Consider the following 25,710-nt stretch of genomic DNA (forward strand, 5'->3'; position numbering starts at 1 on the left):
ACACACACACACACACAGCATTCTATATGACTGAGTTGGTATCTTCTTGGCTCATAAATTCCCCTCCCGTCCCTAATTTCCTCTATCACATGGGTAGGCAAACTAAGGCCCGGGGGCAGGATCTGGCCCAGTCACCTTCTAAATCCAGCCCACAGATGGTCCAGGTATCAGCGTGTTTTTACATGAGTAGAATGTGTCCTTTTATTTCAAATGCATCTCTGGGTTATTTGTGGGGCATAGGAATTCATTCATTCCCCCCCCACTTCAAAATATAGTCTGGCCCCCCACAAGGTCTGAGGGATAGTGCACTGGCCCCCTGCTGAAAAAGTTTGCTGACCCCTGTTCTATCAGGTAAAAACACTGGCACCAGCTTGGGATTATGGGTGCCCAGTGGCGCATGTAACGTGATGTCACATGACATCGCGCACCCTGTGAGGCCTCACACATGACCTTCGCTGTCCCAGAAGTTGTGTCTGAGGCCCTGCAGGGTGGGTGCTGGGCACCCACACCAACAAAAAATTGTGGGTGCCCGGGACCCAGGAGTTGGTGCCAGGGGATGCAAATATGTTAAATAACCACAGCTTCCCCCAAAGAATCCTGGGAGTTGTGGTTTGTTAAGGGTGCTGAGATCCCTGTTCCCCTCGCTGAGCCCATAGTTCCCTGGGAAGAGGTTTTAATTGTTAAAGCACTTTGGGAACTGTAGCTCAGAGAGAGGACTGAGGACCTCCTAGCAATTCTCAGCATCCTTAACAAACCACAGTTCCCGTAATACTTTTTTGGGGAGGGGAGCCATGACTGTTTAAAGTGGTATCATAGGGCTTTAAATGTGTGGTGTGAATGTGGCCTCAGTAAGCCTTAAATTACCGTATTTTTTGCTCTATAAGACTCACTTTTTCCCTCCTAAAAAGTAAGGGGAAATGTGTGTGCGTCTTATGGAGCGAATGCAGGCTGCGCAGCTATCACAGAAGCCAGAACAGCAAGAGGGATTGCTGGTTTCACTGCGCAGCGATCCCTCTTGCTGTTCTGGCTTCTGAGATTCAGAATATTTTTTCCCCTTGTTTTCCTCCTCCAAAAACTAGGTGCGTCTTGTGGTCTGGTGCGTCTTATAGAGCGAAAAATATGGTAATTCCATCAGCGAACTGCTGCTCCCTCTTGTGGTTGAAGCCTAAAGAGATTTCTTTCTTCTCCTCACCCCACCAAAGTCTACAGCTGGAGACCCCTCCCATACCCCCACCTTATTAGCTGAGTGCAAGGAGGCGTGGAAGAGAAATTTGGTTTGCTTTGCAATTTCCTACAAGCACCTCTAGGAACCACAAACAAACTGAAGCACAACCGTCCTTCTCCAAGTTTCGCAGCGCAATTCTCCCGCCAAAGAATGCATGCGAAATGCATAGATTAGGTTAAAGCCTGCACATAAATTCCATATATTAGCGAAAATAACATACAAAATGCATTACACTAGGGAGGATTGCTTTTTTCAAATATGCGTGTGAGAGGAGACGTTCGCTCTAAAATGCTGGCGAATTTTTGTGAGGATCTTTGAAAAGAAAAGAAAAGCAATCTGAAAATGTTGCGAACTCTGAATTTAAGGCCATATACACATTTCTAAATTCAGTTTTGCCTAATATACACATTTCTGCAAAGCATTTTTTTCCTAATATAATACATTTTTGTATATTACTTTCATTACCGTAATGCATTTTTATGCACATTTAGCCCTTACGTATGCATTATTGAATACAATTGAATTTGCAAAACTCAGAAGAGTGCAAATTTGATGAAGTGAACATGCGTGAGTTGAGTTGTTGAGCTTTTTTTAAGATTGAGGTTGTTGAGTTTTGGGGGGGATTTGACCCCAATTAATTTGTTGTTGTTGTTGTTTAGTTGTTTAATCGTGTCTGACTCTTCGTGACCCCATGGACCAGAGCATGCCAGGCACTCCTGTCTTCCACTGCCTCCCTCAGTTTGGTCAAACCCATGCTGGTAGCTTGGAGAACACTGTCCAACCACCTCGTCCTCTGTCGTCCCCTTCTCCTTGTGCCCTCCATCTTTCCCAACATCAGAGTCTTTTCCAGGGAGTCTTCTCTTCTCATGAGGTGGCCAAAGTATTGGAGCCTCAGCTTCAGGATCTGTCCTTCCAGTGAGCACTCAGGGCTGATTTCCTGAAGAATGGATAGGTTTGATCTTCTTGCAGTCCATGGGACTCTCAAGAGTCTCCTCCAGCACCATAATTCAAAAGCATCCATTCTTCGGCGATCATAAAACCAGACTTTGGACATGCCTGACTTACATTTAAATGCAAACTGAACAACTTTCCTCCCCCATTACTAGCAGTGTCTGACTGAAAGTTGCCTTTGTTATAGGCAGTATGAAATATACTCAGAGTCGCAAAGTGATTTCGTGCTCTTTATTCAGCTCATAGTGGTGAGGAGGAATGAATGAAAGTCCCCTCAAAGTATCTGCTTATATACATTATTTACACAATGGGCTGCACATGATTGGTTAATTCTGGAATTCTACTGTAAGCCAATCAGGTTGTGGATTCACTTATATCTGGAGCATGATTGGGTGGTTCCTGCCAACCAATCATACTGCTGCATTGTTCTTGGACCAATCAGACTGCTGCATTCTGAATCCTATTGTTCTAGGACCAATCAGACTGCTGCAATTTGGATCCTATTGTTCTAGGACCAATCAGACTGCTGCAGTTTGGATCCTAGTCAACTCAGTACATAACACAGTGGTTCAGGAATCCAAATTAGTTCAGTCCCTGGACAAATTCAGGAAGCTCTCTGGCGTGCCAGAACTCAGCACTAAGCAGGATTGCTCCCACCCATCGCCAGCTGCAAGAAAGAGTGACCCTTCAGAGTTTGGGTGTGCAAATTCCCCCTGCAGGGAGTTCTCTTGCACATTTGAACTCACCACTAAGCTATAATTTGACATGTGGGCGGGACGTGTCATGGCACCATGTGACTAACAGGTGGTTGCCCCACCCACCGGCCCACCTGCCAATCTTGGGCTGCAAGGCTGGTCCTGATAAGGATCTGTACTTCTGTAGCCAAAAAAGATTTCCCAACTATACCATGTTGGGGATGAACTTGAGTGCTCTTGCTTTTATGAGGCAAGGTGTGAGGTTCATCTCTGCAAACTATACAGGCCACTTAGAAATGGCTAATTGATGGCTAATTAGGGAGGAATGTAGCAGTGCCGGATTTACATATAAGCTAAACAAGCTATAGCTTAGGACCCCACTCTCTTGGGGGCCCCAAAAAAATTTAAAGGAAAAAAATACAACTGGATGTACATTTCCAAAATATAAGATAAAAAAAGAAATAAAATAAAACCTACACACAGCAACAGTGTTTTGTGTTGCATAGGGTCCTATGATGTGAGTAATGGGCCCCGCCCATTAGTGGACTACTAAGGTGATATTGATATTATATTAAAAATGCATTGTATTAACTACAATTGCATTGTACAGGTTATAACACTTAATTTCATATTAATAAAGCTGATTATAATTATTAGTACTGTAGTTTGCATCATATATTTACACCTATTATTATTTCATGTTATAGCAAGTTTCTAGGGACTAGATTATGAATCTAAAGGAACTTTTGTTATTGCCAAATGCCAATGTGTTTGCAATATTAAGTTTGTTATGAAAAAAAAATAATTTTAAGTTAGAACTTAATAATTATTTCACTATTAATATACTTCTTCTTAACTGTATTTCAGTTCAACAATTACTTTGATAAAATACATATTTTGTTATGTGCAAATGGCTTTAGACACTTATTATTTCCACAAATTTGTTTTTGTTGTTGTTTAGTCGTTTAGTTGTGTCCGACTCTTTGTGACCCCACGGACCAGAGCACGCCAGGCACTCCTGTCTTCCACTGCCTCCCACAGTTTGGTCAAACTCATGTTTGTGGCTTTGAGAACACTGTCCCACCATCTCGTCCTCTGTTGTCCCCTTCTCCTTGTGCCCTCCATCTTTCCCAGCATCAGGGTCTTTTCCAGGAGTCTTCTCTTCTCATGAGGTGGCCAAAGTATTGGAGCCTCAGCTTCACGATCTGTCCTTCCAGTGAGCACTCAGGGCTGATTTCCTTCAGAATGGAGAGGTTTGATCTTCTTGCAGTCCATGGGACTCTCAAGAGTCTCCTCCAGCACTATAATTCAAAAGCATCCATTCTTCGGCGATCAGCCTTCTTTATGGTCCAGCCCTCACTTCCATTCATCACTACTGGGAAATTACCATATAGCATATATTCAACACACACACACAAAACAGCGACAATTTGATGTTGACAAAGGACAGCTGGACAAATAAAGGGCCTCATTACCTTCAGTAGCTTAGGGCCTCATCAAACCTAAATCCAGCCCTGGATGTAATGGAGCCATTTGGCAGAGGGTATGGCTGGCAGGTATCCCAAACAGGAGCACTTCACGCTGCAACAATTTGTTACAGGTTCCATTTATGGTGGGGAATACAGGGGTGTCCAAGTCATGTCCCTGCTTTTCATCACTAAAGTAATGGGGGTATCTATAAGAAAAATCAAAGTCAGGGAAACATTAGAAAAGTTTCCTGTTTACTCCCATTTCAAACAAAGCAAACACACAGCAAATACAGACATAGGAACGGAAACATTTGACTCAGAGAGCAGCCTGTTAGTTCAGAAACAGGTATCTGTGAGGTGTTTGGGCTTGTTGAACCCGAAGAGATGGGTTGTGTAGCAGGAACCCCCCACCCCAATCATTCAGTTTGTACAAACTTCACACACACTCACACTCACACACTACATACGCCACACTTCTGTTATAAATTCATAGAAAAATCAACCATACATCGGATTTGCACTGTTCCATTTTTATTTTACTCCATATGACAAGGACTATCAAAGGGGGGTGGCTTGGTTCTGGTCAGCCATAATCCCTTCACCATCCCAGCACATCCACAGGAGCCCTGCCCAGTTGCTATGCCAACCCTGATGATCCCAGACAGAAGACAATCAAGATCACAAAGAACTTGCATATGGGAGTGGATTCAGCATGGACTGAAACAAGGGACAATGATCAGATCTTCCCTCTGGGGGCAGGAAACTGCAAACTCCCCTTTGTCTCCTGGAAGTGACTCATGGGGAGGGAGAAAGGAAGAACCAGCCAGGTGACAGGACACTCAGGTTACCACCACAACTCCTCCCTCAACCCCTCCTTTCTGTAATGTATGCATGATGTTTCTGGGGATGGGCTTGACCTAGAGGATGGGAATTTCAAAAGTTTTTATAAGGTCTTGCACACCATCTTTCTGGGTCTTTCCTCTCTCTTGCAAGTGAGGGGAACACCCTGTTGCAACAGTTCAATAAAGGCCAAGCCTACAGGCTGCTGTTTTGCTCCAAGTTATCCTGGTTGGTGTCTTTATTTTGTCCAAGGGACCCCTCAGATTTTTCCGGTAACAGTTGTCACCGTCTAACTCTAGTCTTCAAAGAACAACTATGATATCTGACTTCCTGCACCCTTTCTTAAATTGTAAAAAGGGCCTTTCTTTCTGCTTTGTATATATTCCTCTAATCATTTTCTTTACAAATATCACTCAATTTCAGCTAATATGGAATTATTAGGAAGGAAGGAAGGATATTATACAATACAAATCTGTGTTAAAAAAGAATGTTTATATTACAGTATAAGGAGAGGGATGGGAAGGATTGTGTTGATTAACACTTTTATTGTGTAAATAATGTTGTCTTGTCTTTTCCACTTTTGATTTTTTTATTTCGTATCTTTGCTATTTCCCCCCCTTTCTTTTCCTCTTTTTTATTCCTTTATAAATTTTCTATTTTCTACCTAATTCTCTTTTTCTTCACATGTAAAGAGATAGCATATAATGTTTGTATAGATATATACATTTTTAATCGATAAAGAATAATATTAGTAAAAAGGGCAGGTTGCGAATAAATGTCAACTTGTGTTTCTCTAGTTGACCCCCTTTAAATGATGTGGTTACAGCTTTTCAAGCTCCAGCTCACACCCCCAAAAATGCTCTCTGTGTCTTCATGATGAGGACAAAGATGGAAAACAATTTAAACAGAGCACCTAAAATATTCTCGGCCCTGAACGAAGCTTTAAAGCATGGGTGGGCAAACTAAGGCCCGGGGGCCGGATCGGCCCAATTGCCTTCTAAATCCGGCCCGCGGACAATCTGGGAATCAGCGTGTTTTTACATGAGTGGAATGTGTCCTTTTCTTTAAAATGCATCTCTGGGTTATTTGTGGGGCATAGGAAATCATTCATCCCCCATCCCGGCAAATATAGTCTGGCCCCCCACAAGGTCTGAGGGACAGTGGACCGGCCCCCTGCTGAAAAAGGTTTGCTGACACCTGATGTATACACATGCACACACAAATTCATATATCAAAACCATTTCAAATCTAATACAGTAGTACCTCTGGTTACATACTGAATTCGTTCCAGAGGTCCGTTCTTAACCTGAAACTGTTCTTAACCTGAATCACCACTTTAGCTAATGGGGCCTCCTGCTGCTGCTGCGCCGCCGGAGCATGATTTCTGTTCTCATCCTGAAGCAAAGTTCTTAACCTGAAGCACTATTTCTAGGCTAGCGGAGTCTGTAATCTGAAGCGTATGTAACCCGAGGTACCACTGTACATAGATACCGACTGGGATGGGGGGGGGAATCTAGTGGCTCACAGTTAGTGAGTCAAATTTTCCAGTTACAGAATGACCAGGTAGACCTGGCCACTCAGGAAACGATACTTTATTTCTCCTCCATCTCACTCTGTTACTCAGAAAGGCATAAATATCACAACCAAACATCTTTCTTGGTGTGGTTTTCCTCTGTTGTGCAAGGGAGCCACAAGTGCTGCAAAGCTGGCTGAGGCTGGACGCCACAAACACCTCCTGTCAGACCTGCCTAAACATTTCTGAGCAGAAGGCAAGGCCCGAATGTTGCCCAAGAGCAAAATTGGTTATGTTGCTTTCCTGTCTGTGACAACAATATTTTCCATGGTTAACTGCTCCTGCCACCCTATGCTCATCAGAAGTCGCTACAAAAGAGGTGAGGAGTTAATGGTGTTACGGCCATTTGCATTTCTGCCTCCTCTCACAATGGCTGCCTCTGAACTGGTACAGATGCCCCTCAAATAATCCTGATAACTGTAATTTGCTAAGGGTGCTGAGAGTTGTTAGGAGACCCCTGTTCCTCCTCATAGAGCTACAATTCCCAACGTTCCTTGGGAAGGCAGGTGATGACGATGATGATGATGATGATGATGATAAATTATTTATACCCCGCCCATCTGGCTGGGTTTCCCCAACCACTCTGGGTGGTTTCCAGCAAAATATTGAAATACAATAATTAATCAAATATTAAAATCTTCCTTAAACAGGGCTGCCTTCAGATGTCTCTTCTAAAAGTCAGAGAGTTGAACCCAGAAATCACTGGGTTAAAACTGACCGAAAGGCCAGAGGTAGCATTGAAGGACTTGCTCACAAATTTATTGACAGCTGCACGAGTTATCGCTAGGAAGCAGAAAGGGCAAGGTGAATATAAAATGGAAGAATGGTATAAAGAGGTGTGGGATGTACCTATTAATGTTAAATGAACATGTGGTGTTAAGGTAAGATGGGGAATATGCAGGAGACATTATTTTGAGGAGCTATGGAAGGTATTGGTAGAATTTGTACTGTTAAAACAGAAAGGGGTCAAAACCATCACGAGAGGTGTTGAAATTTTGGGAGGTTGGATAGTTACAATGGTGGTGGGGTGCACATTTTTATTTTTATTTATTATTATTACTTTGTTGAAATAATAAGAAGAAAAGAAAAGAAATCAACTGCCAGAGTTAGGACAAAGACGAGGGTTGGAAGGAGACGAGTTTTGAGCATTGCAGTTGGCTCTGGCGTGTTCTGGGGGTGAAAGCTTTCTGTCTGTAAAAAGCAGCAAGCTGGGCAGGGGGACAGAGAGCCAGGGCTGATTTCTGCTGGCATCCAAAACTGTGTCCATGGGAGAAGCAAGGGCTTCTTGGGGTGCTATTGCTGTAAACTCCTCCATCGTGGGCTCAGGTTGTGCGTATATATGTGTCAATAAACCATATAGCATAAAGACAACACAGTCTCCGCTGTGCCTCGTTTCCAAAGGAAAGACGAACCCTGGGCAAGCGGAATCTCACACCCCTCGGAGATTGGGGTGCCGTGTAACAATTCATTTCCACAACAGCTGTGAGAAGGAGGTCACTGTTTCCAGCTTGAAGTATGGGGAACAGGGACCTTTTGCTGACATCGCTTGCTAGCTCTAGAAGCTGAGCTGGTGTTTCTTGTTAGTTTCTGTTTGCCACTGAGCAGCTGCTTAGAGTCACAGTACTCTGTTTACATTCCAGAGACCTTCCAGGCTGTTGGAAATCTCACGGGAGGCGGGATGTGACGTTAGTGGTTTCCTGTTCCTTTGTTCTTTTGTTGTTTCGGTTGCTCTCTGCTTTCACAGAGAGAGGATGTCTTTTCTGTCTGCGTAGCGAGAAATAAAATCCTTTGCAATGTAGCCATAAATCTCATCACTTCCGCATGCTGCTGGAAACTGCTGTATGGGGGAATGTGCCTTGGAGCCTCATCAAAGGCTCAGGTTGTTAATTATTCGCCGGGAGGGCGATTCCGGAAAATGAGCTTTATCAGCTTGGCCAAGCGGAGATCCCGACATTTCTATCCTCCCAGCCTCGCAGATCAGAATCCAAAAAGCTGCCATAGCATGTCAGAGTCTTTTGATCCCAGCCCCCCGCCACTTCTGATACTCGCTGCCTCGTTCTTTTCTTAGGTCCTCGAAGCAAGATTTAGCTGGGCATAGCAAGCGCCTTCCTGTTTCGTAAAGAGTGGAGAAACTGTTATTTGGAGCACAGGCGGGCAACTTCAGGCCCTCCAAGGCTCTCTGTATGGCCCTCAGAAATCTGCTCAGGCCACACCTCCTCCCCTCTGACCACACCCCCTTTCCCAAGGCCAATCCCCTTACTGAAACTGTCTCATATCCGTTTGGGCTCATTTCCCCAAATATACCAGCCTCTACTGCTTCTGGGCAACATTCTGAGGGTCACATGCATGTAGTGGGTGGGTCAGATGTCAAAGTGGGTGGAGCCACAAATGCAAATTTTATTTTTGTTCATTTTCTACACACACATGCCCCTCTCTATTCTCTATTCAGACACTGGACTCAGCTAGATTGGTAAGGAAAAAAAGAGTTTTATATGTGTCGTATATGCATTATAACAGTGTGACACCAGATGGCGCTGTGGAGTTCCGTTTTTTGCCAACGTGATTTCTCATATAAAGTTTACAACACTTCCTTGTTCTCAACGCTTCCTTGATGTGGCGAGATCCAGCCATTGTCTGGGTTCAATGAGACATTTCAGCCAGGCAAAAACGCTCAAGGAGGATTCAAAAAAGGACTAGAGAGGGGTAAGACTCTGAGAAGAGTCCTGGGGGCCAGGTGCAGAGGTCTGGGGGGCTGCATCTGGACCTGAGGTATGAGACTCCTGAGCTCTGGAACATCATCACTGCTCTTCACAAGCAAGATAAACTAGGCTGAAATGTCAAAAAATCGTAAATTCTCCTTTCCTTTCTCTGCACTGCCTCCTCCTTAGCCCAGTTGCACTCGCTTCAGTTCATGTCCAGGTGCAATTCAAAGCGCCACCTGTTGGGGGTGCTATAGCAGTGGGCTTCCTGCATTGACGGGCTGGCCTGGATGACCTTGTGAGGTCCCTACAATGTATATCACATATGAAAGCACCCTCAAAATCTGGAGACGTCCCCCCTTCGCCATCTCCAAAGAAAGAGTCATACCTTTTTTACCTCTGAAGATGGAGGTTCAGAGTCCTGGTACTGGGATCCTTGGGGAATAAAAGAAAAGGAGACAATTAGAAATAAATAAAAGAGCTAGAGGGGACATTCTTCTTCAGCTGCTTTGAGGGCCAATATTTTTTGCCAACTGCAAAAGGGATAGGGAAGATGCTCCGTTCGGTTCAAACCTACCTAATTCGGATTTCCCAAAACAGGGGGCACGCCCCCGCCAAGTGACTCCACGGAGGAGGATGTGGACCTCCCAGGAGGAACTCAGGAAAAGTCCACAATAACAGCTGAGAATGCATCATGGGAGACCTGTCCAGGGCAGCTTCCTGTTCTTACAGATCCTAACAGATCCCACTGAGAATCCCACCAACAGAAAATGTGCTCAGTCCACTTGTGGTTCCTTGCTACTTTTCCCTGGAACATAATCCCTGCCTGAAAATCCACTGCTAAAACACTCAAGTCCAGGGAACCTCGGGTACAGGGGCAAAATGGCCTCTCTGTCTGGCTTTTGGGCTCTCCTCCTAGCCACGCCCTCTCTCCCTAGGCCACACCCCTTACCAGCTTGCTTCACAACCCCATTGAGTGTGCTTGCCTATCTGGAATGTGTAATTTGAAAACTGATCATGCCTGGATGGAGGGTGGTGGGGTGTGAGTTTGTGTAGAAACTGATCTACTACGCAAAGGGGGGGGAATTACCATACTTTTCTATGTATAACACTATGGGTTTTTTTACTCTAAAATGTGCAAAATTGGGGCTTGCCCTATACATGGATAGTGCAGAGGGGATTTTTTCTCAAACTGGAGTCCCCAAAAATAGGGGCGTCTTATACACTGAAAAATATGGTACAGTGGTACCTCAGGTTACATACGCTTCAGGTTACACACTCCACTAAGCCAGAAATAGTGCTTCAGGTTAAGAACTTTGCTTCAGGATGAGAACAGAAATCGTGCTCCGGCGGCAGGAGGAGGCCCCATTAGCTAAAGCGGTGCTTCAGGTTAAGGACAGTTTCAGGTTAAGAACAGACCTCCTAAACGAATTAAGTACTTAACCCGAGGTATCACTGTACATTAATTGCTCAGCCACTTTTGCCACTGGCCCTCCCACCGCTTGCAAGTGGCCCCCGGAACATTGCCCAGCAGGAAAAATGTGGCACTTAGGCTGAAAAGCCCCACTGATTAGAGTGTTGGTCTATGACCTGGGAGAGCAGGGTTCGAATTCCCATTCAGCCGTGAAGCTCACTGGTTGTGACCCTGGGCCAGTCACTGTCCCTTAGCCTAACCTACCTCACAGGGTTGTTGTGAGGATGCAGGAAGAGGAAGAGAGTCATGAGCACTGCCTTCAGCTCACTGGAAGAGGTGGTCTATCAATGTAATACCGTATTTTTCGCCCTATAGGACGCACTTTTCCCCCTCCAAAAATGAAGGGGAAATGTGTGTGCGTCCTATGGGGCGGATGCAGGCTTTCGCTGAAGCCTGGGGAGCGAGAGGGGTCGGTGCGTAGGAAGCTCTCTGCAAGCCTTGGGAGCCCCGCGGGAGTTCCCGCTGGTCTCCCGAGGCTTCCGGAGAGTTGCCTGCATCCCGAAGCCCAGGGCACGCTACAGCCTGTTCTGGGGGCTGGGGTCGGGGGAAGCTTGGGCTGGGGGGGAAATATTTTTTTTTCTTTATTCCCCCCCCCAAAAAAAAACCTAGGTGTGCCCTATGGGCCGGTGCGCCCTATGGGGCGAAAAATGCAGTAAATTAAATAAACAACAAAATAAAAATAAACGTGGCCCTTGAACTTTAAAAAAAAAGGTTCCTAAGTAATGCCTGACTTTAAGAGAGCCTGAAATAAAATTTAAACACTTGTTGTTGATTTCTTAGGACACGGCTGCTGATATTACCTAGCCTGGAGCGGCTGCATCGAATCCAAAGGAAGCTTAAGAGAAGCATCAGCATTGTCAGAACAGCCAGGACAGACAACGACACTGAGAAGCTGAGACATTTGTTGTCTACGACTGCAGAGGAAGCTGTAAAAGGGAAAGGGAGAGGGAGGGAGGGAACAGGCAGACATTACTTAGCAACTGCTGTCACTGACACAGAGCAGAAGAACCCCATCATTTATATTTTGCTTCATTGTGTTACTGGAGGAGGGGTGGGGTTTGCATTCCCTGAACTGAAGAAGCAAAAATATTCTGCAAAATCCGTACTTTCCTGAATTTTGCAATGCGGTTCCCAAGCCAAAAAATAGGCACGTTGGAGAAAAGTGTGCATACAAAGCATATATTTGTGGAAACAATGCCTAAGAAGGCAATATATGTGGGGAAACGGCTTGCCCAAAATGTGCATACGTGCTAGAGAAAAGCATGCAAGAGAAGCATATGTTCGTGGAAATATCTCAAGGAAATGCAGCACATTATTTGAGGGAATTGCTTCCCCAAAAATGTGCATCTTAGGAAAAATGCACACTAAAACGCTGGCCAATTTCAATGAAGAATTTCTTTTAAAAATGTAAACTAATAAATGTGTGAGAGGAACTGGACTTATGACTGGAATAACGAGAAGCTGTCAGAAACCAATATTGAAACATTTGTCCGTGTCTAGTTTTATGGGGAAAGAAGGAAGAAACCACTATTTGCATCCTCTGCGTAGTGCACGGGTCTATAAATTTGATGCATCGCGCAGAATAATGCAGACAAATGCCATTTATTTTTCTCCGCCCTCTTTTGGAAATCTAGAACACAATCAAAATGAGAGTTAGTAGATTATTTCACATACAGGAAACTCCGGTTCAATTCCTGGCATCTCCAGGTAGGACTGGGAAAAGATTCTTGTATGGCCTACATGACCTTTGAGGTCTCTTTCAGAGCTACAAAGCCACTTCCGCCCTTGAAGGTGGTGGAGTTGCGGGCTTCATGAGCCCAGCCCCGCGTGATTGGGGGGATTCCCAGCCGCGTCATCCCCTGACCAGCCAATCGGCTGGCTCTGGGGGCGTGGCCTGCCCTACTTAAGGCAGGACGCGGCCAGGGATCTCCCTCTTTCCCCGCCTGTCAGCTGTTCCTGCTTTTCCCACCCTCCCACCCTTTATGGTTTTCGTTCTTGACCTTGCTATGGACCACTTGGTTTTCGCCTGCCTCGTAGCAAATCGTCACAACTTTCTGGGTATTGGCGGTTAGGCATTGGTATTGTTCTGTAGTTGGAAGAGGGGAGGAAGCGTCATCACCTGCCCCGCATATTGTAGTCGGATAAAGGATCCCGGGGGGTGTGGTCCTGTCTGAAGCCTAGGGAGGTGAGGGCCTAAGGCACGTCCCCAAGCGGTGACCCTGGGGGAGTTCCTAGTTGATGTGAATCAGCAGGACTCCCCCTACTGGTGGTTAACCCTTCCCGGACTTCAAGCGGACGGGCTGAAGTTGGATATACAGTGGTACCTCGGGTTAAATACGCTTCAGGTTACATACGCTTCAGGTTACAGACTCCGCTAACCCAGAAATAGTACCTCAGGTTAACAACTTTGCTTCAGGATGAGAACAGAAATCGTGCTCCGGCGGCGCGGGAGCAGCAGGAGGCCCCATTAGCTAAAGTGGTACCTCAGGTTAAGAACAGTTTCAGGTTAAGAACAGACCTCCAGAACGAATTAAGTACTTAACCCGAGGTACCACTGTAGTCGGTTAGGACCAATGCCTAAGCCAATACTGCTCATCACCTGTAACCAAAAAAATTGTGGCCTTAAAGTAAAGGTAAAGGGACCCCCGACCATTAGGTCCAGTCATGACCGACTCTGGGGTTGCGGCCCTCATCTTGCTTTATTGGCCGAGGGAGCCGGAGTACAGCTGGTCATGTGGCCAGCATGACAGCCACTTCAGGTGAACCAGAGCAGCGCACGGAAACGCCATTTACCTTCCCGCCGGAGCAGTACCTATTTATCTACTTGCACTTTGACGTGCTTTCGAACTGCTAGGTTGGCAGGAGCAGGGACCGAGCAACAGGAGCTCACCCTCTTGTGGGGATTCGAACCGCTGACCTTCTGATTGGCAAGTCCTAGGCTCTATGGTTTAACCCACAGCACTATCCTTAATAATTGTGTCATGTGTCTTTATTTTCACTGGGGGGGCGGAAACTCACCACGCAATTCTATGATTCTTTGGCTTAGCATAACGCAGCTTCCTCTATTCCTAAGAACCAACACATGAAGATGACCAGCCAATTTTGTCGAGGAGGGCAGAGGGTTACGTGCCACACCAACACTCACCCGCAGGGAATTCGGCGTTCATCCTGACAGCGGCGCCCGAGGAGTTGAACCTGACCTCACACGTGAAATTCGCAGGGCTCGTGTTCAAATCCAGGGGGATGTGAAGGACACTGACGAACGTCCAAGAACTGCGGTTGCTTCTCATCAGCAGCGTCTCTGGACGGAGATGTCCAGGAACGTCCCAGGACACTTGGACGAAGCTGGAAGCGCCGTGGACCACGCAAGCCATTTTGTTGCTCTGCAAGATTCGAGATGCTTCACGTGGAGCGGACTGCAAAAGCGTAACCCAGGTGCTCTGGGTGTAGCTATCTGTGTGTGTTGTAGGGAACGAAGCCGAGAGTTCAGGAAACGGCAACAACAACAACAATAATAACAATAAATTTTATTTATACCCCGCCCTCCCCAGCCAAGACTGGGCTCAGGGCAGCTAACACCAAATATAAAAACAATTGATTGAAATACAGTGGTGCCTCGCAAGACGAAATTAATTCGTTCCGCAAGTTTTGTCGTCTAGCGAATTTTTCGTCTTGCGATGCACGGTTTCCCATAGGAAACAAAGTCGCGAAAAGTTTTCGTCTTGCGAAGCAAGCCCATAGGGAAATTCGTCTTGCGAGGCAAATCGAAAACGGAAAAACCTTTCGTCTAGCGAGTTTTTTGTCTTGCGAGGCGTTCGTCTTGCGAGGTACCACTGTACAGCTTAAAAAACAAGATTGAAATACAGCTTAAAAAACAACATTAAAATACAGCTTAAAAAACAATATTAAAATACAACACAAAAACATTAAAATGCAGCCTCATTTCAGAGGAAACACAAATCAAAAACTTTTTGGGGGATGAAAACATTAAGTATTCACCAAGGCCAACTATCCAGACTGGTCCTACATGGGCCAGAAAAAAGCCAGGGAAGTCCCCAAATAGGAGTTTCAACACAGAAAGAAAGGAAAAAAGAAAGAAAGAGGGGGAGGGAATCAAACTGATTCCAAGCCAAAGGCCAGGTGGAACAACTCTGTCTTACAGGCCCTGCGGAAAGAAATCAGATCCCGCAGGGCCCTGCTCTCATGAGGCAGAGCATTCCACCAGGCCGGAGCCAGTGTTGAAAAGGCCCTGGCTCTGGTTGAGGCTAATCTGGCTTTCTTAGAGCCCAGGACCTCTAGGGTGTTGCTATTTATGGACCTTGATGCTCTCTGTGGGGCATACCGGGAGAGGCGGTCCCGTAAGTACAAGGGTCCTAGGCCGTGAAGGGCTTTAAAGGTCAAAACCAGCACCTTAAATCTGACCCTGTACTCCACCGGGAGCCAGTGCAGCTGGAAAAGCACTGGATGAATATGCTCCCATGGCAGTGACCCCGTGAGGATCTACATTTTGTAGAGGATTTCTACAACCAAAAAAGTGTGGACTGTACAAAAAGAGAGTGCGTAGGGCTGCTCCTCTTGCTTGCTGTGCTCTTCAACCTGGTGCCATGCGCCAGGAGGCAGCTTCGCCTGCTGAACAGCAGCCTGAAGGGGGAGAAGGCGGAGTGACTCCACCCTGTAGATGATCAACCTTCAAGGACACAGAGAAGGCACCGATGAACACCAGCTGGCTTCAGTCTTCTTAAGCAGAGCTTCCAGCCAGTGGCGTAGCGTGGGGGGTGCAGGGGGGGCCGGCCGCACCGGGCGCAACATCTGGGGGTTAGGGCTAGGGGGCGCAAATCCACGGGTTAGGGGGCGCAAAATACTTGCCTTGCCCCGGGTGCTGACAACCCACGCTACGCCACTGCTTCCAGCAGCAGTCAGATGCTGGAAACAATGCCTGCAGTTCCTGGCCCAATCTTGCTGCTACCTGTTCATCTTGATCCTTGACCCCATGGTAATCGGATTCCCTGACCCCTGGACTATCTGGGCATGCCATTTGCCTGACCCTAAGGCTGGACTTGACCTGACTTCGGATGCTGAGTCTGCCTCCAGGCAAACACACCTCTTCTGGTTGTCTAGCCTTCCTCTCCACTGAGCTCTGCATGTGGTTGCGCAGCAATGAGTCTAAGACACCTGCTCATTTTCCAACTGCCCTTCTCCCACACCTGACAACTCCCTCTTTTTTTTACACCTTACCTACCCCCTCACAGCTTGCCCTAAGCCCCTCGTCACACAGATTTCTCAACCCCTCTTAAAGGAAGTAGAAAGCGTTTGACAGAGCAGCTTGCTAAGGCGCTGTGTGAACCACCTTTCCCCTCCATTAAACAGTTCGCCTGCCACCCTGCACTGCTTCTTCACTCACTTGCTGTACATCTCACTGCTGTTGGTGTGGCCACCTATTGGTGGCCATGCCAATTGCAGCATGATGCTAACCTTATATTTTTTATGTATACGGTGGTATCTCTGGATGTGAATGGGATCCGTTCCAGAGCCCCATTCACATCCTGAAGTGAACGCAACCCGCGTCTGTGCGTCTGCCTGTGCGTGGGTTGCGATTCGCCATTTCCATGCATGCGCGTGACGTCATTTTGAGCATCTGCGCATGCCCGAGCGGCGAAACCCAGAGGTAATGCACTCTGTGCACAAAAATGTATAAATATGAGGCAATAATGTACAAAAACTAACTTCCTTAGGGGAAGTGAGATGCAAAAATATGTGTGTTAGGAGAAAAAGACACTAAAATGCTGATGAATCCTCATTGGGACTTGCAGTCGAACCTTGGAAGTTGAATGGAATCCGTTCCGGAAGTCTGTCCAACTTCCAAAATGTTTGGAAACCAAAGAGCAGCGGCTTCTGATTGGCTGCAGGAAGCTCCCGCAGCCAATCGGAAGCTCTATTGGTCGTTTGGCTTCCAAAGATAGTTCGCAAACCGGAACTGTCACTTCCGGGTTTGCGGCGTTTGGGAGCCAAAACGTTCAACTTGCAAGGCGTTCGGGATCCAAGGTACGACCGTATTTCCAATAAAAACAAATTACAAACATGGCAGCTGAACTTAAAACAGACTGATAGGTTTCACCCACTGTTAGTAAGGAGACAGTATAGGCTTTGAACTGAGAAGGAGGACCGTGGTGGTAGAAGAGACTCAATACCCCTCACACTCCAAAGCTCAGTCTTTTTGCTTTCTTACCTCCAACAACCAGCGAGGAGCCATTGCTAAAAGTCAAGGTGGGATTTCTCTTGGCGCACATATACAGGCCAGTATCTTCCTTTTGGGCCTTGGTGATAGCCAAGACCAGATTTTTCCCTTTTGCCTCGCAAGCAAACCTGCCTCCATCTTCCTTCTCTGAGCATTTCTTAATGAAAAGGGGTGTGCCATCCTCTCTCCTTTTATACCAGCTGAAGGACAAGCCTTTGTCTTCCACGCTTTCTGTAGAAAAGGACTCAAGTTGGGCTGGGCTCCCGGTATCCACAAAATGGAACGGCTCCGTCTGATACAATAAGAGTAACTGGACTGGTAATACTGCTGAGAGAGGGGGGAAAATGATGAAAGAAGGAACGTTGCAGTTGGGTCTTGTTTCCTTTCACACAAAGGGAGATTCCCTAATGAACAAAAGCAATCCTAAGTATAGAAAGCTGGTAGGCTTTTTTGGGGGTGGGGGAAGAAAGAGTTCATTATCGTCTTGTGCTGTATAAGTGACAAAAGGGAGCCACACCCCTAGTTTAAGTTTATCGGTTATCTTTTCTCTTAGGGTGGTTTATCATACATAATAATAACCACTCTGGGTGGTTTCCAACAGAATATTAAAATACAATAGTTTATTAAACATGTTATGTACTGAGCTGAATAGGATCCAAAATGCAGCAGTCTGATTGGTCCTAGAACAATAGGATCCAAAATGCAGCAGTCTGATTGGTCCTAGAACAGTATGCAGCAGTATGATTGGTCCGCAGGAGCCACCCAGTCCAGCTCCAGGTGGAAGTGAATCCACAACCTGATTGGCCTACAGGAGAATCCCAGAATTCGCCAATCACGTGTGTAAATAATGTCTGTAAATATTGTGTAAATAATGTATATAAAGCAGATATTGTGGGGGAACTTCCATTCCTCCTCACCACTTTGAGCTGAATAAAGAGCATGAAATCCACTCTCGACTCCGAGTATATTTCAAAACATTAAAAGCTTCCCTGAGCAGGGCTGCCTTCAGATGTTTTCTAAAAGTCTGGTAGTTGTCTTTCTCTTTGACATCTGGTGGGAGGGTGTTCCACAGGGCGGGTGCCACTACCAAGAAGGCCCTTCGCCTGGTTCCCTGTAACTTTGCTTCTCGCAGTGAGGGAACTGCCAGAAGGCCCTCGGTGCTGGACCTCAGCGTCCGGGCAGAACAATGGGGGTGGAGACGCTCCTTCAGGTATACTGGACCGAGGCCGTTTAGGGCTTTAAAGGTCAGCACCAACACTTTGAATTGTGCTCGGAAACGTACTGGGAGCCCGTGTAGGTCTTTCGGTACCAGTGGTCTATGTCCATCCTATCGGTCTTCCTAGTGTCTAGTTACGATATTTAGCTGCACACTCTTTCCCCCGCAATGTCTATGACAATAGTGTCTCATTCGATCTGTGAAAAATGCTCTATGAATCGAAAGTGGAGACGCTATATGTACTTTCCCGTTTATTTGTTTTGTAGCACATAAATAATTTTTTTTTAAAAAAATAAAGACTATTTTTAAAAAGTATAGAAAGCTGGTTACCCCTATTCCAAATTCCATTCAGGAGGAATTTGACTTATACTACCTTTTTTGCTGGTAGTATAAGTGCTGCCAGATTGTGGGGTCCTGAATAGCCACATCACTGGAAAATGCCTTTTTGGGAGTCTTAAGCCAGAGTAAATTTAAGAATGTTGGCTGAACTGGGGTGAGGGCAATAGTATGTCTCTGATTTAGCCAGTGCTTTTTTCTTTTAAAAATGTTTAGGAGTACTCTCATTTTGACTCAAGAAAATCACCATTTTATAGTTCAAATCGGGAAACATAAATACAGTAAATGGACAAAAGTACAAAGATTCACAAAATGTTTAGGAGTATGCGTACCCCTGTGTACCCCCAGAAAACAACAACAACACTGGAATCTGCTGAGGTGAAAAACTTACACCAGCTCAGTCAGGAAAGCCCAAGCTCCACCAAACCGAAATTCTCTAATCCCAGTGGATCTTGGGTTTGGATTGTACTGTTAGGCAGAATCCGTCAACCTTGGCTCCCCAGAGAACCCTGAACTACAGATCTCATCATCCCCAGCCAGTTCAGCCAATGGTCAAGGATGATGGGAGTTATAGTCCAATGATACCTGGGGGTGCAAGGTTGAATAGGGCGGATCTAAATCCATTAGTTGTATTTATTTTGGAAATTTGTACCCCACCTGCTGTTGTTAATGTTTTCAAAATGCCCTTAAAAACAACCTAAAACCATTGAAAACCAGTCTTGTACATTTATGTGTGTGTGTGTTTTTAAAAAAACACTTGCTGGTTTTATCAATATTTTGATAATTTTATTATGCCTACTGTTTCAAAAGTCTATTTTCATTGCTTATTTTCATTGCTTAATTTATAATTTTGTGTAAACTATCTTGCTTTTAATTAAGCAATACAGAATCTGATAAATAAATATTTTTTCAAGTACCTTAAGGTCCAAAGTTTTAAAGAAGTTTTGTTTCGTTTTTAAGCAGTTCTTCTGCATAGGCTATGACTGTAAGAAATGTATATGTCTTGTGGTTTCTCAAGACTAACAGGGGTTTTTTTGGCAAAAGGGTTTGTGGACTACAGTTCATCAAGTGTTATACTCGGAGAGGGGGAGATGAGAACAGAGAAATCTGAAGAGTGGGGTGAAAAGGTAATGAAATAGAAGAGTTAGTCTATTGCTTTTTGATGCAAAGCTCAAATAAATACAAGATAAACCGAATGACCTTTCACAACAGCAGCAATAGGAGATAACATTATTCTGCTAGCTGTGTTCCAATAATTCTTTGTAAATCACTTTGAGGGCTTTTTAAAAACCATCAAGTGGTTATAAATCTTATGAAATCAAATAAATAAATGCTTTAACAGCTACAAGGGGAGAGAGAACCCTTGTCTCAACTGAGTCCTAAACTAATAGGATCAAATTTGCCGATTGGCTGGAGAACGGTAACTTTCAGGCTTGCAACAGGGTATCCTGGGAGAACATTCAACACACACACACCCTGATCCCACCCCCCAGATGAATAACAATTAAATGATTCAGATGAAACGCATAAGTCATTACCTGTGCAGATCAAAACGAGGCACTGCGGGAACTGCATCCCCCAAAGTCGTCAGCTGCGCCCAGGAGCCCCGAGCCAGCGTTTGAAATGGCAACCTCGAGAAAAAGGGTCTGAGATCATCCTGACCCCATTTCCTTTGTGAAGAAACCCAGCCTCTGCGTGGGTGGTACAGTTTGAGACCAGGTGGCTGAACAGAATAACAGTGTGGCTTCACAAGTACAGTGGTACCTCGGGTTACATACACTTCAGGTTACAGACTAATAAAGAAATAGTGCTTCAGGTTAAGAACTTTGCTTCAGGATGAGAACAGAAATAGGGCTCTGGCGGCGCGGCAGCAGACGGAGGCCCCATTAGCTAAAGTGGTGCTTCAGGTGAAGAACAGTTTCAGGTTAAGAACGGACCTCCGGAACGAATTAAGTACTTAACCCGAGGTACCACTGTAGTCATTTGGTGAATGTGGATTGGTTCCAGGGCTTGGACGCAGTCAGTACCGGATTTACGTATAAGCTAAACAAGCTATAGCTTAGGACCCCATTCTCTTGGGGGCCCCCCAAAAAAAATTAAAAGGGGGAAAAACTGGATGTACATTTCCAAAATATAAGATAAAAAACAAATAAAATAAAACCTACATGCAACAACAGTGTTTTGTGTTGTGTAGGCTCCTGTGAGGTAAGTCATGGCCCCTGCCTGCTAGCGTGCTCCCTAAAATATCACTGGTTTGCTCCTTTCTATATAGGGTGCCTACATTCTGCATGGACTTGTTGCAGGACAACATGTGTGTTATGTACTGAGTTGAATAGGATCCAAACTGCAGCAGTCTGATTGGTCCTAGAACAATAGGATCCAAAATGCAGCAGTCTGATTGGTCCTAGAACAATAGGATTCAGAATGCAGCAGTCTGATTGGTCCTAGAACAATGCAGCAGTATGATTGGTTGGCAGGAACCACCCAATCCTGCTCCAGATAGAAGTGAATCCACAACAACCTGATTGGCTTACAGTAGAATTCCAGAATTAGCCAATCATGTGCAGCCCATTGTGTAAATAATGTATATAAAGCAGATACTGTGAGGAGACTTCCATTCATTCCTCCTCACCACTATGAGCTGAATAAAGAGCATGAAATCACTTTGCGACTCTGAGTATATTTCAATGTGCAAATGGCTTTAGATACCTATTTGGTTCATAAATTACCATATAGCATATATTCAACACAAAAAAACAGTGACAATTTGATGCTGACAAAGGACAGCTGGACATATAAAGGGCCCCAGTACCTTCAGTAGCTTAGGGCCTCATCAAACCTGTATCTGGCCCGGGACACAGTGAAGGCTTTGGGTCTTGCAATTTGCTGGGCTGCATCACGGAACAGATGCCAACACTAGTTGGGGTGGGGTCTCCCCAGTAGGGATGCGGGCGGAATGCAATTCAATTCACATCTGAAGGCAAATCTATCAAATTCACAATATCTGGAACCAGGTGAGACCTAAAACACAGCTGTCTTCCAAGATTTGCCCTTGTCGTGAATTTTGCACTGTAGTTGCGCAATGTAGTTTTTTAAAAACTAACAAATTAATGGAAATTATGGATTATTTTTTATTATTGGGTGGAATTCAAGGCTGCGCTCTTCCAATAGTTCTGCTTGCCAGATGGAACAATTCTTCCCTCTCTTTCCCTTGAATGCTGTCCCTAACCCCCGTGAGGTAATTTGGGGGGGGCACAGAGGGGAGGGCTTCCACTTATGGGCCTCATTAGGTGAATCCCACCCCTTACTATAAAATGGTGATGATGATGATTTGCACTTATTAGTCATTTTTTTTATGAGAAGCAACATACCAAAAGCCAGCACCTACAGAATAAACGCTAAAACACATTCATATTGATATGAAAAGGGAGGCTTAAAACATCCTCCTCACTGAAGGAGGCCACAGATAATTTAACAGCGTGGTGGAAAAGAAGTGTAGTTTTTTGTGTTTGGTTTTGTTTTGCCTGGCATCTAAAATAGATAGTTGGAATTTATCTTCATGTAAACTGCTTTTGATAGGGTGTTTTGTTTGCAATCAAGCAGTGTATAAATTTTATTAGATATGAAGTAGCTTTGAGGCTTTTGTTGTTTATGGCGGCTAACAAATAATTTACGGCAGATCCACACCATACAGTTAAAACACTTGACGTCTCCTTGCAGAGCTATAATTCCCAGCACCTAAAAAAAATAATCTACAGTTCCCAGGATTCTTTGGAGGAAGTCATGCACTTGAAATGTGCATTTGGCGTGCCTGGCGTTACCACCCATCCTTCCTTTCTCTCTCCGCTTTCCTTTTCTTTTGTAGGGAAGTACAGTCCTGGGTTAAACCACAGAGCCTGGGACTTGCCGATCAGAAGGTTGGCAGTTCGAATCCCCGCAACGGGGTGAGCTCCCGTTGCTCGGTCCCTGCTCCTGCCAACCTAGCAGTTCAAAAGCACGTCAAAGTGCAAGTAGATAAATAGGTACCGCTCCGGCGGGAAGGTAAATGGCATTTCCGTGAGCTGCTCTGGTTCGCCAGAAGCGGCTTAGTCATGCTGGCCACATGACCCGGAAGCTGTACGCCAGCTCCCTCGGCCAATAAAGCGAGATGAGCGCCGCAACCCCAGAGTCGGTCACAACTGGACCTAATGGTCGGGGTCCCTTTACCTTTACCTATAGTCCTGGGCTACATTTTGGAGTCCCTGGTTTTGCCATTCTCCTCTTGACTATTCCAACCTTGATCTCGCTCTCCAGAAAGCACTGTGCCAAAGGTGATGGCATTTGTAAGACCTTTCCTTTACAGCCAGCTATTACGCAAGGCAACATAGATGAACTTTCCCCTTTGTTTCGCTTTCTTCCTTACAGGGGATGCAAAGCAAAAAGCAAGGCATATACTTAGGAGGAAGATCCCTCAGGGAACTGACATCCTCGCCTTCTTTTTAAAGATATATTGCTTCTTGTTTGGGTGGATGGCTTAAAATGATCAGCCCAAAGCATTTGGGCAGTCTGCGTTTGGAAAACATGAAATTATATTTGCACAGTATTATTACTATTAATAAGGTTGCAGTGTTTGATTTATTAAGGGGTTATATTAAATTAATTTTAAAAGAATTTATAGATAAATGAGGCGTACCTGATTACAGTAATTAGGCTAGACATTAGGCCAGGGTAGGGCAGGTAGGGGCCCTAGAGGTGGCAGAAAGAGGGAGAAAAAAAGGTTGGGAGAGAAGTGGCTGAAGCAGAGAAAGAGAAAAATGGCAGAAAGAGTGCTTTTCATTTAAGAAACAGACACTAAAATTAAAAACCAGCTCAGCCTCCTTTGTGAGGCTGTCCTTGACCTTTCTCTTTTCATCCCATTTCAGTTACGCAGAAGTACGTTTCAACAACCCAAATGTGGTCAGACTGTGTCCTGGTAAAAGTTTGCCTTTTTTTGCAGAAGAAGGGAAGAGGCAAAGAAAGAAAACACACCTCAGAACTTAGTGCCACTGTATTCTGCTTTGGTCAGACCTCACCTGGAGTACTGTGTCCAGTTCTGGGCACCACAGTTCAAGAAGGACACTGACAAACTGGAACGTGTCCAGAGGAGGGCAACCAAAATGGTCAAAGGCCTGGAAACGATGCCTTATGAGGAACGGCTAAGGGAGCTGGGCATGTTTAGCCTGGAGAAGAGGAGGTTAAGGGGTGATATGATAGCCATGTTCAAATATATAAAAGGATGTCACATAGAGGAGGGAGAAAGGTTGTTTTCTGCTGCTCCAGAGAAGCGGACACGGAGCAATGGATCCAAACTACAAGAAAGAAGATTCCACCTAAACATGAGGAAGAACTTCCTGACAGTAAGAGCTGTTCGACAGTGGAATTTGCTGCCCAGGAGTGTGGTGGAGTCTCCTACTTTGGAGGTCTTTAAGCAGAGGCTTGACAACCATATGTCAGGAATGCTCTGATGGTGTTTCCTGCTTGGCAGGGGGTTGGACTCGAGGGCCCTTGTGGTCTCTTCCAACTCTATGATTCTATTCTATTCTATTCTATTCTATTTTTATGTGCCCAGTTTTAGACGGCTTGTATTAAACACAACCCTTTTCATTACAGTACTCGGTAGGGTTTCTTGCAACTCTGTGCCTCTCAGGGGGTGAGAAACATTTTTGTGGGGTTGCATTCCCTTCAGTCTTTTTTGGGGGGGGTCATCTGTTGGGTGGGTGTGCACATTCTACTGCTATGAAATGAAAGCGTCTCACCATGAATCTATGGAGGGTGAAAAAATTGCTTGTTATACTGTGAGTCTTCCCTCCCCCCAGATTGATATATTCCTTTTGTGAACCAAATCAACACTGCTATCACCAACAGGCAACAGATCTAAACCAGACTAGCTTCGCTTCAGAAGCAATAAGATAAAAAAACCGAAGTCTTAACGGCACAATATTTCCCTGACGAAGAACCCTGTGAGGTCAGAAGGCTTGCGAAACTTTTAAAAGCAAACACTCCTTTGCGGCAGCGCACCCTCCCATTATCCCCTCCCACCATGGGCTGGTTTGTTTCCCGCCTTCTCTTCCCACCCCTTTTGTTCCCCCGCCAGCCAATCCACAGCTCCCGTGGGGTTCAAGCGCCTCTGCTCACCCCTCCTGATTGGCTCCCCGCCCCATGGCCCGTCCTCATACGATGAAGAAAGCCAATCCAGGTGGTGGCGCTGCTATGGTCCATTTTTACCAAGGGAACCGCCGCCCTCTTTCGCGGTGCACTCTGGGGGTTGTAGTCCGCCAGCGGCAAACCTGCGCTGGGTTCCTTGGGGCTCTGACAGCGCGAGGACTACAAAGCCCTGAATGCACCCCGGCGCAATAGGAATCTCTATAAGTAATGCTGCCTGCAACTCTGGCTCAGTGGCGCAGAGAAGCCTGGAGAAACAGGATCAGGTGAGAGAGCCGGCGGGGAGGGGTAGAAATCTGCCTTTCTTTCGTATTCCCTTATAATGCTATACTATAAAAATCAACAGGGAGCCTAAAAAAATAGCAGTTCTTTAAGGTGCCACAAGACTCCTTTGTTGATTTACCTGCAATAGACTTAGCACGGCTATCCCACTGGAAACTGCATTTATTACCCACCCGAGGTCTGCGTGTGTATTACCCAGTCTAGACGCGGGGGAAAACCCCATCAAAGAGCGGGGAAAGAAGGCAAAAGGATTCCTTAAACAGGAATGGGCGGGGTGGACTCCCGGATTCTCTGCAAACGTGACTGTGGTTAGGACATTGTTGACAATGCAAGTCACTAGTCCTCAAGGGGTTTTGCTCTCTTACCTTCCAACACCACATACCTGAAATAGCGTAGTGGCAAATTCGCAAGTCTTTTCGTGATAGTCAAAACCATGGCCCCTTCTAAGACGATGCAATAATAATAATAGTAATGGATGTATTTCAATGATCAATGCAAATCTCCAGGTTTTGCCTTTCATAGGAATTTACAGCTT

The 25,710-nt window shown here is 45.5% G+C and overlaps 2 protein-coding genes and 1 long non-coding RNA gene across 5 annotated transcripts in view; 1 reads left to right on the top strand and 2 right to left on the bottom strand.

The window, feature by feature from the left end:
• Window positions 1-4,854: 4,854 nt before the first annotated feature.
• LOC309520793 overlaps window positions 4,855-25,710 on the bottom strand; it is a 47,342-nt gene continuing 26,486 nt past the window's right edge. The window contains exon 2 of the long non-coding RNA XR_014214426.1: window positions 4,855-5,257. This is a non-coding gene — a long non-coding RNA (uncharacterized lncRNA). The remainder of the gene's footprint in view (window positions 5,258-25,710) is intronic.
• On the bottom strand, window positions 7,515-21,021 carry LOC309520564 (uncharacterized protein). 2 transcript variants are annotated; one of them, XM_082202504.1, is made up of 6 exons: window positions 20,252-21,021; window positions 17,153-17,485; window positions 14,072-14,380; window positions 11,727-11,852; window positions 9,841-9,887; window positions 7,515-8,862 (listed from the first exon to the last, which is right to left on the bottom strand). In XM_082202504.1, the coding sequence occupies exons 1-6, from the start codon at window positions 20,286-20,288 to the stop codon at window positions 8,818-8,820; spliced, it is 897 nt and encodes a 298-aa protein (XP_082058630.1). In that variant the 5' UTR covers window positions 20,289-21,021; the 3' UTR covers window positions 7,515-8,817. The 2 variants fall into 2 exon arrangements, with proteins under 2 accessions (XP_082058630.1, XP_082058629.1); XM_082202503.1 differs by having other exon boundaries at window positions 17,153-17,488; window positions 20,252-21,020.
• FDPS (farnesyl diphosphate synthase) overlaps window positions 21,655-25,710 on the top strand; it is a 28,794-nt gene continuing 24,738 nt past the window's right edge. Inside the window, exon 1 of one of the 2 annotated variants that reach the window (XM_082202417.1) lies at window positions 21,655-21,727. In XM_082202417.1, the coding sequence (XP_082058543.1) occupies window positions 21,670-21,727 (58 nt within the window). In that variant the 5' untranslated portion in view covers window positions 21,655-21,669. Of the gene's footprint in view, window positions 21,728-25,012; window positions 25,160-25,710 lie in introns of those variants that run through there. The other variant, XM_082202418.1, reaches the window with a different exon arrangement.

This window comes from Podarcis vaucheri (assembly GCF_965113315.1).
Source record: "Podarcis vaucheri genome assembly, chromosome: 16".
Lineage (NCBI taxonomy): Eukaryota > Metazoa > Chordata > Lepidosauria > Squamata > Lacertidae > Podarcis > Podarcis vaucheri.

What these genes read in the sequence shown, in the direction of transcription:
- LOC309520564 (XM_082202503.1), bottom strand. Translation starts at nt 20,288, where the DNA reads ATGCAGTTCCCGCAGTGCCTCGTTTTGATCTGCACAG. An exon ending in CTCCTCGCTGGTTGTTGGAG is followed by an intron (nt 14,381 to 17,152) that starts GTAAGAAAGCAA and finishes CAACACACACAG; the next exon opens with ATAGCTACACCCAGAGCACC. An exon ending in GAACGCCGAATTCCCTGCGG is followed by an intron (nt 11,853 to 14,071) that starts GTGAGTGTTGGT and finishes TCCCTTTTACAG; the next exon opens with CTTCCTCTGCAGTCGTAGAC.